This window comes from Anabrus simplex, chromosome 9, assembly GCF_040414725.1.
Source record: "Anabrus simplex isolate iqAnaSimp1 chromosome 9, ASM4041472v1, whole genome shotgun sequence".
NCBI lineage: Eukaryota > Metazoa > Arthropoda > Insecta > Orthoptera > Tettigoniidae > Anabrus > Anabrus simplex.
In genome coordinates this window covers 82,412,699-82,424,201 of record NC_090273.1, presented here as the reverse complement: position 1 = coordinate 82,424,201, position 11,503 = coordinate 82,412,699, and the positions used below count along the sequence as shown (strand labels likewise).

The 11,503-nt window shown below is 37.6% G+C and overlaps 1 protein-coding gene across 1 annotated transcript; it reads right to left on the bottom strand.

Moving 5' to 3' along the window:
- Positions 1 to 1,557: 1,557 nt before the first annotated feature.
- On the bottom strand, positions 1,558 to 8,883 carry LOC136881114 (uncharacterized). Its single transcript, XM_068229196.1, has 2 exons — positions 8,798 to 8,883; positions 1,558 to 6,815 (listed from the first exon to the last, which is right to left on the bottom strand). The coding sequence occupies exon 2, from the start codon at positions 6,775 to 6,777 to the stop codon at positions 5,545 to 5,547; it is 1,233 nt and encodes a 410-aa protein (XP_068085297.1). The 5' UTR covers positions 6,778 to 6,815; positions 8,798 to 8,883; the 3' UTR covers positions 1,558 to 5,544.
- Between the last annotated feature and the right edge of the window lie 2,620 nt (positions 8,884 to 11,503).

The window sequence follows — 11,503 nt, the reverse complement described above, 5'->3', positions numbered from 1 at the left end:
AGATGGTTTTCCGTGTTTTACCATTTTCACACCAAGCAAATGCTGGGGCTGTACCTTAATTAAGGTCACGGACGCTCCCTTCCCACTCCTAGCCCTTTCCTGTCCCATCGTCGCCATAAGACCTATCTGTGTCGGTGCGACGTAAAGCAACTTGGCTAAAAAAAAAGGAACTCTTTTTGAAATCTAATTTCCACCCCTTGTAGTTTGACCTGTATTCTCTCTGTAATTTTATTGCTTTCTATATCGAGGTTCTTCTTTACCCTAAGAGCTATAATATAGCCAGTGAAGTTTTCAAGCAGCTCATCACGATCCTTGGTTTCGCGACTGTCCTCGAGCTGTTTTACTTGCTCTTTAAGGGCTTTAACGAACCCTAGCTCTTCCTCCAGTAAAGAATAGGATGTTGTGGGCTAAACGCTGGCCTTGGCACACGATATCCGAGTTTTGATCGAGTTCATCAGTAGCATGTAACATATTTGGGCGTAATGTTTCATAATCTTCCGGAGAACAGATGGAATTTCTTATCGCCTCGGAAGCATTGAGGCTGAGAAGCAATGATTTCACCTTTCGCGTCACAGCTGTCGGAAGAGGATGATCATAAAGCCTTCCGAACCCTCGAAGCTGAGAAAGATAGCTTTCGATAATGACTTGATTACTTCTGTCACCATTTATTTAGGCCAGTGGCTTTAGGGAATACGTGAAAGTGTATGTTTCGTTCCTTCGCATGCCTGCTATGATTTGTGCAACCTGCAATGGCATGACAAAGCATACTGAAAAGTGTACACTATTACTGCTTTTTACGTTTTATCACATAAAATAACACACACGGTTTCTTATACACCACAGATGTTACTATCGTGTATTATTAGCACCTAGCTTCTGCGTGTACAGCGATTTTTATTCGAACTACCTCTACCTCATTCAGAGCAGATTCAACGCGAGGGTCCTGCGTGACGTCACAGCTCTGCTTTGCTACTGCGCACCTCTCTCGTGATCCCTACCTTGTATTCTACGTACCTTGTATTAAGCTAAGGCATACGACTCTCGACTCTGTGTTTTATTAATGCTTATGTATTGTTTTAGTGTTAAATAAGCGATACCACTCGACTTCTTGATTTAATAGAGATGAGTTTTTGAGAGACTTCTGTGCGTTAAAGGCTCGAGAAATATTTGCTAAGTAGAATAGTATTCTAGACCTACAGGCGTATTTCGTAGGATGTATTTTCATTAAAATGTAGTTTTTCTTATTAAAGGAATATCTGGGTATTTCAGTAGGATAAGGTGTTTTCATAAACACAAGTGTTGCTTTTTAAATACCTTGCTGTATTTTGATTAATTGTGCCAATTCACACGTATACTATTTTTTATTTGCCAAAGAACTGAGCATGTTTACATACCGTTTTGATTTTAAAATATTGGATTATATTCTGGTGCAAAACGATTCCAATGCCTGTCTTTCCATATACTATGCGTTGTATATGGATACAACTAACTTATAGTCAAAAGGATTGCACTTCACAATATAGAAAGAAAAACTCATTTTCATATAAAACATAAAAGTATCATTTATGTTTACCATCAGTTTTAATAAATTCAATAGTGTTCATCTTTCTGAAAAATATTTGGTTTCACACATTAAGTATTTAGGAGGAAGACTGGTGACATAGGTAGCAATGTTAAACACTTATTTCTATTTATTATTATTTAAATTATTTTAACTGCCTTAATACTGGCTGGTTTAAAATTATTTGTAAAAGTAAATATGTCTAAGCTAAGTGTAACAAAATTACTTTTCACTAGATGATATGGCACTATCCATTCAAATTATTAGTTTAAAAGATTCCTTTTTACAATAATGAGACCAAGGACCTCGCTTATTACAACAAAAACAAAGTAATCACATTCTCGGCCATTCAAAATAAAACTTAAAAATACTAAAATACCAATTCTAAAATCAGACAATACCGAAAAGGTAGTGGAAATAATATTTTAAGTAGACTGTTCTGATACATCCTTATTTAGTGTATTAATCCATTAAAGTCGAAATTATAATTTTTAGTCAAAATATATTCATTGTTTAAGTAGAAAAAAACAAGCTTGTAAAATAATGTTCTCAGTTTGGGCGATATGTGTTTTCCACAGATAGGATGCTGAAGCAGAAGGAGAGAGACAAATTTCTGTAACAACAGAATGTCTGTTTTATGGACACAGGCTTGCAGAAGGAGAACAAGTGGAAAATAAATCAATAAAAAAATTAAAAGTAATGGAATGCAGTCGAACGAAGTCAGGTGATGCCGGATATATTAGATTAGGAAATGAAGTCTTAAAGGAAGTAGACGAATATTGTTACTTTGGTAGTAGATTAACTAACTATGGCAGAAGTAAGGAGGATTTAAATGCCGACTAGCACAAGCAAGTCTACGAGAGGAAGATTTAGACGTATATATGAACCAATAGTGGAAAATGAGATTTGGGGGATAACCAATAATGAACCATGAATAATTGTGGACAGATATGAAGACAGTGGTGGATACTAAAAGAAAATGGTTCCAACAGCTTGGCATGTAAGAAGAATGGGTGACACCGGAGAAGAGAGTGTTGGATGGTAAACCTGGTGGGTAGGAAGATGGAGAATGAGAAGAATGAAGGATGAAGATCAGGACTTAAGAGAGCTGAAAGTGGAGAAAAAGAATGTCAGACAGAGAAGAATGTGCGATTATCTTAACGGATGCCAAGAGACTCAGAGAGTCGTAGATCCAAGGAGTGAATATTGATTAAATGGTACGGGAGAACAGATATGTGTTCAATTAGTTAGAGGTGTTCAAAGAATAGATCACTTTCTATTGTCAAGGAGAGAAGACGTTAAGACAAATACTCGAATAACTTTGGTGACTGTGTCAAAAATAACGGGGTAGTGCTAAAATGAAGTAGGCGTTGTTTACCTTGACCTGTATTAACCTTTTTCTTAATATTTTAACGGGCGGTCAAATGGAGACGTGTCACCTTCCAGAATGTATTGTAGAACATTTCGTACCTCAAAAGTAATCACGCTCTGCGAGCACGATTAGAAAATTAGCACTTCCAAGACTACAGTGAAGTCAGTAGGGAAGAAACCCAAGAGAGGTCGGGAAATCAACCCTGGGACAGAAGAATGTGAATCCCCCAGAATGGCAGTATCTTAAGTGAAACTGAATCAAGGTGCAGGAAAGCTCGCAATTACGATCAACGTTATTCCGTAAGAAAGAAGTCAGCTCCCAGAGGAAACATTCTTTACATCGGTCTGCTTTCAGACAGATTTTACTGTACGGAAGTGAAAGCTGGGTAAAGTTAGGAATGTTATTCACAAATTGTAACACTCTCCAGGAAAACATACCTTAAATCGCGTGACAGAATTTTTACGCTACGAAGGAAAAAGGCGGCAAGGGCGAGAAATATCTAGTTTTAGATTTTACAGCTATCTGTTAACCTGATCCTTGATCTACGTGATAAAAGGAGTGACAGTGATGTGACCATAGGGAAAGGTCTTCAAAATAACCTTGGAAACAAGCTCTGCATTCTTACAAAACCATACCTCAAGACGCAATGGAAATTTAACATGGTTTCTTAAATGAAGTTCCTGCATTGTTTTCTTGTACCAAAATATGAAGTAACCAGATTGGGCATCAAGATAATGCTTGGTTTTAATTAAAGACATTTACTTGGTTGCATATTTTGTAACTGGTAATTTTAACTATGGTGACTGCCTGCACAGGAGCCCAGCCATAGTGGTGTGATGTGTTTCTTCATGCTGATAAGTGTGTCGCACAAAATAAAAATAGCATTACCATGTGGAGAGTTATATCAGGTTTACATGAAGAAATAGCGATTTCTTTTCTGTCAGTGGGTCATACGATGTTTTTTGTGACTGGATTTTTTGTTTCATGAAAAGAAAGTACCACGTGACAGATATTGCCTCTCGGTCATTTACGATAGCACCGCTGAGTCAAAACTTAACAAAGCTGTCATCATCGGAAAAGAAACTGGCAAGCTGTTAATAGGTATGTATGACTGGCAACATGGTTGGAAAGTGTTCTTTAATCACATCCTTATCAGTTTACTGTGAAAAGGAGTATGCCCGGGGACATTACGTGCCAACAAAAATTGGACTGTCCAACTGTAATTGTGAAGATTTGCGAGGCAGGTAATTTTTCTAAGAAGTTGGAAGTAAAAGAGATGAGTTCAGAAAGGTCGAAATACCTGTTCGACAGCATTCAAGAGTACTGTACAGCAGAAACGGGGCATTCGTTGTGGCAACGGCCGGGTGACATTAAGGCGGATTGTGTTAGCAAAATAACATTCCAGTAAAATGAGGAACAATTCATTTTTGATGTTACTGGATAAAAGATAAATTAGTAATGTAAATCATTATACCTGGATATCGATTGTGTGTAGTGCCAAAACGATCTTTTAAAATATCCACATTATTATTATTATTATTAGCATTAGCACTGCTACGATTATTCTAATTATTGTAACATTAAGTTATTTATACATCTTAAGACAACTTCTACGTATATAAGTGTCGCAAGACTAAAATTTTCTTTTTCACTTTTTAAATTGTTGAAAATGTTTACATATTTAATTTTCGGGGAATAAAACTCGGAAATATTAGTGAAAATTATTTTAATACATATCCAGTGAAAGTCAGATTTCCTTAAATTCTTCATATAATATCGGAGTAGGCCTACTATACCCAAATTACCAATTTCAAATCAATTTTCTAGAAATGTAATAAATTCTGCCATACAACTTCAAAGTTACATTATGGTTTTAAGCTATAGACGTCTGGTTTTCACGAAAATGACCACAAATTTATCTACTGTCAAAATATAAACTAAACTAAAAATGTGATTTCCCGACTTACGGTATGTTTTCCTGGAGAGCGTCACAATTAGAAGTAAAAGACATGAAAGTAGCAAGAATGATTGCTGATACAAATAGGCGGGAACAATGACAGGAGAGTACTCGAAAATAATAATGTTATTGGTTTGACGTCCCACTAACTACTTTTACGGTTTTGGGAGACACCAAAGTGTCTGAATGTTGTCCGGCAGGAGTTCTTTTATGAACCCGTAAATTTATCGACACGAGGCCGACGTATTTGAGCATCTTCAAGTAGGCTACTACAGGGTTGAGCCGGGATCGAAACCTCCAATTTGAGCTAGAAGGCCAGCGCTCTACCGTGTAAGATACCCAGCCCAACGAGAGTACTTAAATTGAGGAGATAAAGGCCGAGTTAATTTAATGATAAGAGGTGTGGATTTTAACGAGCCCACAGAGCTAGTTGCTAATATGGAGAATTGTGGAGATGCTAATTAATTAAAAGAGGCTTGCAGACGGAATGCTGAAAACCATAACAGTATATAATGAACATGTGTGTGTGTGTTTTTACCTCTTCACCTACAAAACTTTAGATAAACTTACTTTTGACTTACACTGGTATTTCAAAACTGCTGAAAATATGTATTTTATGTCCATGTTAGAAAGCGAATACTAGCGAGGATGCTATCATAAGATACCAGAGTTTTTGAACATAGGTAGCAATCGCTGTATCACCCTCTTGTACTCAGCACCGCTGTAGGCCTTGTTCTTCGGCGTACCCTTCTGTCCTTCAGTGAAGTAATGACCAATGTCGAACACGTCATCTTGTTTAGCTAGCATATTTGGCAACTCACAGATAGCGGGAAAAAGCACGTAACTCATCCTCTTCTTCAGTTCTTCACTCAGTTTATCCAATGATGGAGCCTTCTTAACGCAGTCCAGCTTGATAAGTGTAGCGTCCAGAGTTTCATGGTAGGTTTCAATGAGCTGGTCGAAATACTTTTGTCGGACGTCATCCGACGGACTGGTATAGAGGAAATACAACAAATCTATGACTGGAGAAGAGAAATGCACGTTCTGCAGATCAATGAACTTCACATTCATAACCTCATCCTCAGGCGAATAAGTGAACATCATATTATTAACCCATAAGTCCCCGTGATTCAAAACGTTGAACCCTTCCTCATCCCGATGAAGACATGGACCAATCTTTTGCCACCAGTTGTCTTCAAGATGTTGCAATTTATCTGAATACTGCTCTTTAAAATCTGGCCAGGTTTTCACTTCCTCCAGCAACGCCTGAACTGATGACGTGAAATATGTTCCTAAAAATTCCCTTGTTTTCTCCTTGAATATACCTTCCTTGTAGGACTCCATACATGCCGGGTCTTTAGAATATACCGCAACTGACGCTGCGTGGAATGTGGCTAGAGACTTAAGCACCATTTTACAATGTTCCAAATCCAACCCATTCTGTCTTTTTGCCATCTTATAACCACTTGCAGTCAAATCTTCAAGCATAATCACATCGGATTCTGGATTCGAATATATAAACTTTGCAGTCATCGGTTCGAAGGACAAATTTTTTTCCTCGAGTAACTCATACATTTTCGGCAATGTTTTCGTGTACATTTCAATTTCAGTGTCAAACAAATCTGCCTCTCTGATGAAAATCTCTAGCCGAGTTCCAGCAGGAATAGATTTCAGAATCAAAGAGCGCTGTTCACCCGTAGATGTAGTCACAAAAGCTCTATACACCGCTCCCAAGAAATTATCTCCTTTCCCAGTGGCTGAAGATATGCGAGAACTTACGATGGTGAGAAACGAGTCGTCATCACTAGCCCTCAACGCTGTCTGGAGAAATTCTTCGGTCAGCCACGTTGGTAAAGATTCTTCCGTGGAATTTTCTTCCTTCCCCATGATGGCGAAAACCTGAAGTGGGACTGCTTGCAAAAATCCTAAAAACAAACCAAGAAATTACCATCAATCAAATTTATACATTGTATTATTTTCATTCGAAATCTTCATTCTCAAAACATAGCCAAAAATATCAATCAAACAATATAGAATGAGAGTGAAGCAGCAGAACAGTGGCGAGAGAAAGAAGAAGGTAATGAATTCCTTGAGATTATAACAGTCAAAGGGGGATATTAAGGTTTCCTTTGAGCTCCGTTAGTGAACTAGAACTCATATTTAAATTAGCCGGGGTGTCGAAACGTCCGGCTTTTGGAGGACATATCCTCCTCTTTAAACCTTGTCTACCTGGCCTCCAGGCACTTAAAATATGACAAAATGTCCGTCATTTACAATATGTGAGTACTAGTAACTGAACTCTTCACGCTATGGTATTTCTTGACCTTCATGGAGGCGAAAGTCATTTTTACAGACGTGCCAGCTTTCAAAGTAAAAAAATCAGGAGACTATTTTACGAGATATCACTGCGAGTAACGACGCATCACTGATGGCGTAACTTGCATTAATTCGAAGTATTTTAACACTGTTACACAGTTTTCGTTATTTCTTTCTAAATAATAATAAACTGCACATATTTGAGCTTTGTAACACACAGCTCTTTATTCTTCAACTTTCTGAACTCTATGTGTCTAGTGGTGATGTTTACTGAACATCTTAGTTGACATAGCTTTCTTCAAAAAAACCTCAGATCTAAAAGTTTTTCTCATTACACGTAAGTTCCTGAACAGACTAAGGTTGGAGGTTTTTCCTCAAAAAGCATTGATCTAAATTGTGTCTTTGAGAATGTCCTAAAAATCGTATGCGTTTTGTATTCTTACGTGGAACTGATAAAAATGACCGCCTTACAGTGTCTATGATATTTAATAACATCCTTTAATGCTCATCCATCGACAGAACGAGAAAAAGCGCGGAATTGTTTAAGCAATACAATAATACTGAATTTTCTCTCCAAATCGGGAGCTCGGAGGAGTTGGCACATTTGTTTTTATATATAATTTAGGTTAGTACTCTTGTCCCTAGACCCGTTTCTACTGCAAATGTTGGCTAGGCTGTCAATATTTTTCCAGTTTAGAAGCCACCGGCATTTCTGTACTTTGTTTATCGTGCTCTTGTAGTCTCTTGAATTTGGTGTTAGTTGCAAATTACTATATAATCGTGTCGAAAAGATTATGTGAATTCAGTGATAAATTGAGAGCTAATTACCTGATCTTCGTTAACTTAAGAACTGAACATGGAGTGAGATATAAAGTGCGCGATTGTTTTCCTTTTCTGAGACCAAGAAAGATTCTGGTGATTTTCATAATTATTTTAAAAAACAGCCCATTTCTACTTGAGCAACACTCATCAAGTAAAACTGTATGAGCTTCAATGAGAAAAAAAAAAACGTTTGCCAACTCTTTACATGTATATTGAAGTTGTTAGAAAATTAAACAGTTACACAAGTTCTTGTTTATTCATGTACCGAATGTATTTTGGTGCCAGAAGTAGGCTTATTCGAGAGGTCTTCTTTAGAAACGACACATAGATCCATAGATCCATAGTCTGATGAATCCGTGATCAAGTTTACGAGGTAAGAGAACTAACTCTCGAGTTAAAAAGAAAACGTGGATGCTTGTAGGAATGCGAGAAATAAACGACCAGATAGAACGACAAAATGAAAGCTTTCTTGGATTTTGCAAGCGTACCGTAATACCATCGGCATGGAAAGTTGTGGTGGGGATGATGGATCATGATTAATGTTAAGTACAATGAGATAATCATCATTTTTAACCAATCAGATGAGAAAGAAGAAGAGTTCTGATACTTTCAAGAATAAAGGTATCGCGAAAATGAAAAATCAGGAAATGAAAGACCTTGCAGGTATTAAAAGTAGTGAAACAAACCTTACTTCAGGTGACATTATAGGTCGGTCTCGTAAACTGTCATTGCATCAAGGTAAACTGTTCCTGATTTCCAAAATACGTACCTTGCCTGCTCTTGATGGAAATACCCGCTTCAGGAAGCTACAGGGTCTCTTTGACAACGATATTGTAAGTCAGACTTTCTCCTGGAAAAAAGAAAGTAGAATGTGGTGTCACTGACTAAAATAAACATATGTATTTATATTCAATTCAATTTATTTGAATTCACATTATTCACAATTACAATAGTTTACTTTACATTTAAGTGAATCCCACATAAACATATGGGCTTGTATACATTAATTACATTGCATCATAAAATAATTTCAATGATGATGTTTAAGTCATCAGTCCACAGACTGGTTTCCATGCCACCCTATCCTGTGCTAACCTTTTCATTTCTACGTAACTGCTGCATCCTACATCTTCTCTAATCTGCTTGTCATATTCATACTTTGGTCTACCTCTACCGTTCTTACCGCCTACACTTCCCTTAAAAACCAACTGAACAAGTCCTGGGTGTCTTAAGGTGTTTCCTATCATTCCATCCTTCCTTCTGGTCAAATTTAGCCAAATCGATCTCCTATCACCAATTCGATTCAGTATCTCTGCATTCATGATTCAATATATCCATCTCACTTTCAGCATTCTTCTGTAACACCACATTTCAAAGGCTTCAATTTTCTTTCTTCCTGAGCTAGTTATCGTCCATGTTTCACCTTCATACAATGCCACGCTCCAGACGAAAGTCTTGAAAAACAACTTTCTAATCCCTATATCAATGTTCGAGGTAAGCAAATTTCTTTTCTTAAGAAATGCCTTCTTGGCTTGTGCTAGTCAGCATTTTATGTCCTCCTTACTTCTGCCATCGTTAGTTAAATAACTATCCAAGTAACAATACTCATCTACTTCCTTGAAGACTTAATTTCCTAATCTACTATTTCCTGCATCACCTGACTTCGTTCGACTGCACTCCATTACTTTTGTTTTGGACTTATTTATTTTCATCTTGTACTCCTTACCCAAGACTCTCTCCATACCATTAGCAATTTCTAAAGATCTGCAGTCTCAGATAAAATAACAAATAGCAAATCTCAGGGTTTTTATTTCCTCTCCTTGGATTGTGATTCCCTTCCCAAATTCCTCTTTGATTTCCTTTGCTGTCTGTTGTATATAAACATTGAAAAGGAGGTGGAAAACTGCAACCTTGCCTCACTCCTTTCTGGATTGATGCCTCTTTACCAAGCCCTTGATTCTTATCATTGCAGGCTGATTTTTATACAGATTGTAGATCATTCTTTGTTCTCGGTACCTGATCCCAATCACCTTCAGAATCTCAAATAGCTTGGTCCAGTCAACATTATCAAAAGACCGGGCGAGTTGACCGTGCGGTTAGGGGCGCGCGGCTGTGGGCTTGCATCCGGGAGATAGTGGATTCGAATCCCACTGTCGGCAGCCCTGAAGATGGTTTTCCGTGGTTCCCCATTTTCACACCAGGCAATTGCTGGGGCTGTACCTTAATTAAGGCGACGGCCGCTTCCTTCCCATTCCTAGGCCTCTCCTGTCCCATCGTCGCCATAAGATCTATCTGTGTCGGCGCGACGTAAAGCAAATAGCAAAAAATAGCAATTCGATCCTCTAAGATCAGACGTAAAGTCAGGATTGCTTCACGTGTTTCTACATTTCTTCTGAAGCCAAATTGATCTTCTTCCAACTCAGTTTCAACTTGTCTTTCCAATCTTCTGTAAAAAATACGTGTTAAAATTTTGCAGGCGTGAGATACTAAATTAATGCTGCGGTATATATCACACTTTCGGCACCGGCTTCCTTGGAATAGGTATAACGACATTCTGCCGAAAATATGATGGCACTTTCCTGTCTCATATCTTACACACTAGATGGAATAGCCTCATCATGCTGGTTTCTCCTAAGGCAGTCAGTAATTCAGAGGGAATGTTATCAATTCCAGGTGCCTTGTTCCTTTTTAAGTCTATCAAAGCTCTGTCAAATTCTGAACTCAAAATTTGGTCTCCCATTTCATCCCCATAAACAGCCTCTTCTTTATCCAGAACCATATCATCTACGTCTTTACCTTGACACAACTGTTGGATGTGTTCCTGCCATTTTTCTGCCTTGTCTTATTTCCCTAGAAGTGGCTTTCTATCTGAATTCTAAGTATTCATACACCTAGTTTTCCTTTCTCTAAATATTTCCTTGATTTTCCTGTATGCAGCATCTACCTTTCCTAGAACCATAGAACCTTCAACTACCTTGCACTTCTTTCCTTAGCTGTCCTGCACTTTCTATCTACGTCATTCTTTAATCTCCTGTATTCCTTTCTACCCTCTTCATTATTTTCGCATTATTGTACTTTCGTCGTTCATCAATCAGGTCAAGTATCTCCTGAGTTATCCACTGATTCTTAGCTGATCTTTCCTTCCTTCCTAACATTTCTTCAGCAGCCCTAGAGACCTCATTCTTCACGACTGTCCATTCTTCCTCTATTGTGTTTCCTTCAGCCTTTTTTATTTAGTCTTTGTGCAACATGTTTTTGAAACATGTTCCTCACACTCTTTTCTTTCAACTTGTCTTGTCAATGTTAAGTGGCTAAAAATTGGATTAGTGGGAAGTAAAAATATGGCACCCATTTCCTTCACCATTCAAGTAGTTATTGAAAAACAACAACAACAATAATAATAATAATAATAATAATAATAATAATAACAATAATAATTGTATATATGTAGGCGAACAAATTTTACTTATATGAA

Bases quoted from the DNA above. Each gene is read 5' to 3' on its own strand.
- LOC136881114 (XM_068229196.1), bottom strand. From the start codon at position 6,777: ATGGGGAAGGAAGAAAATTCCACGGAAGAATCTTTACCAACGTGGCTG.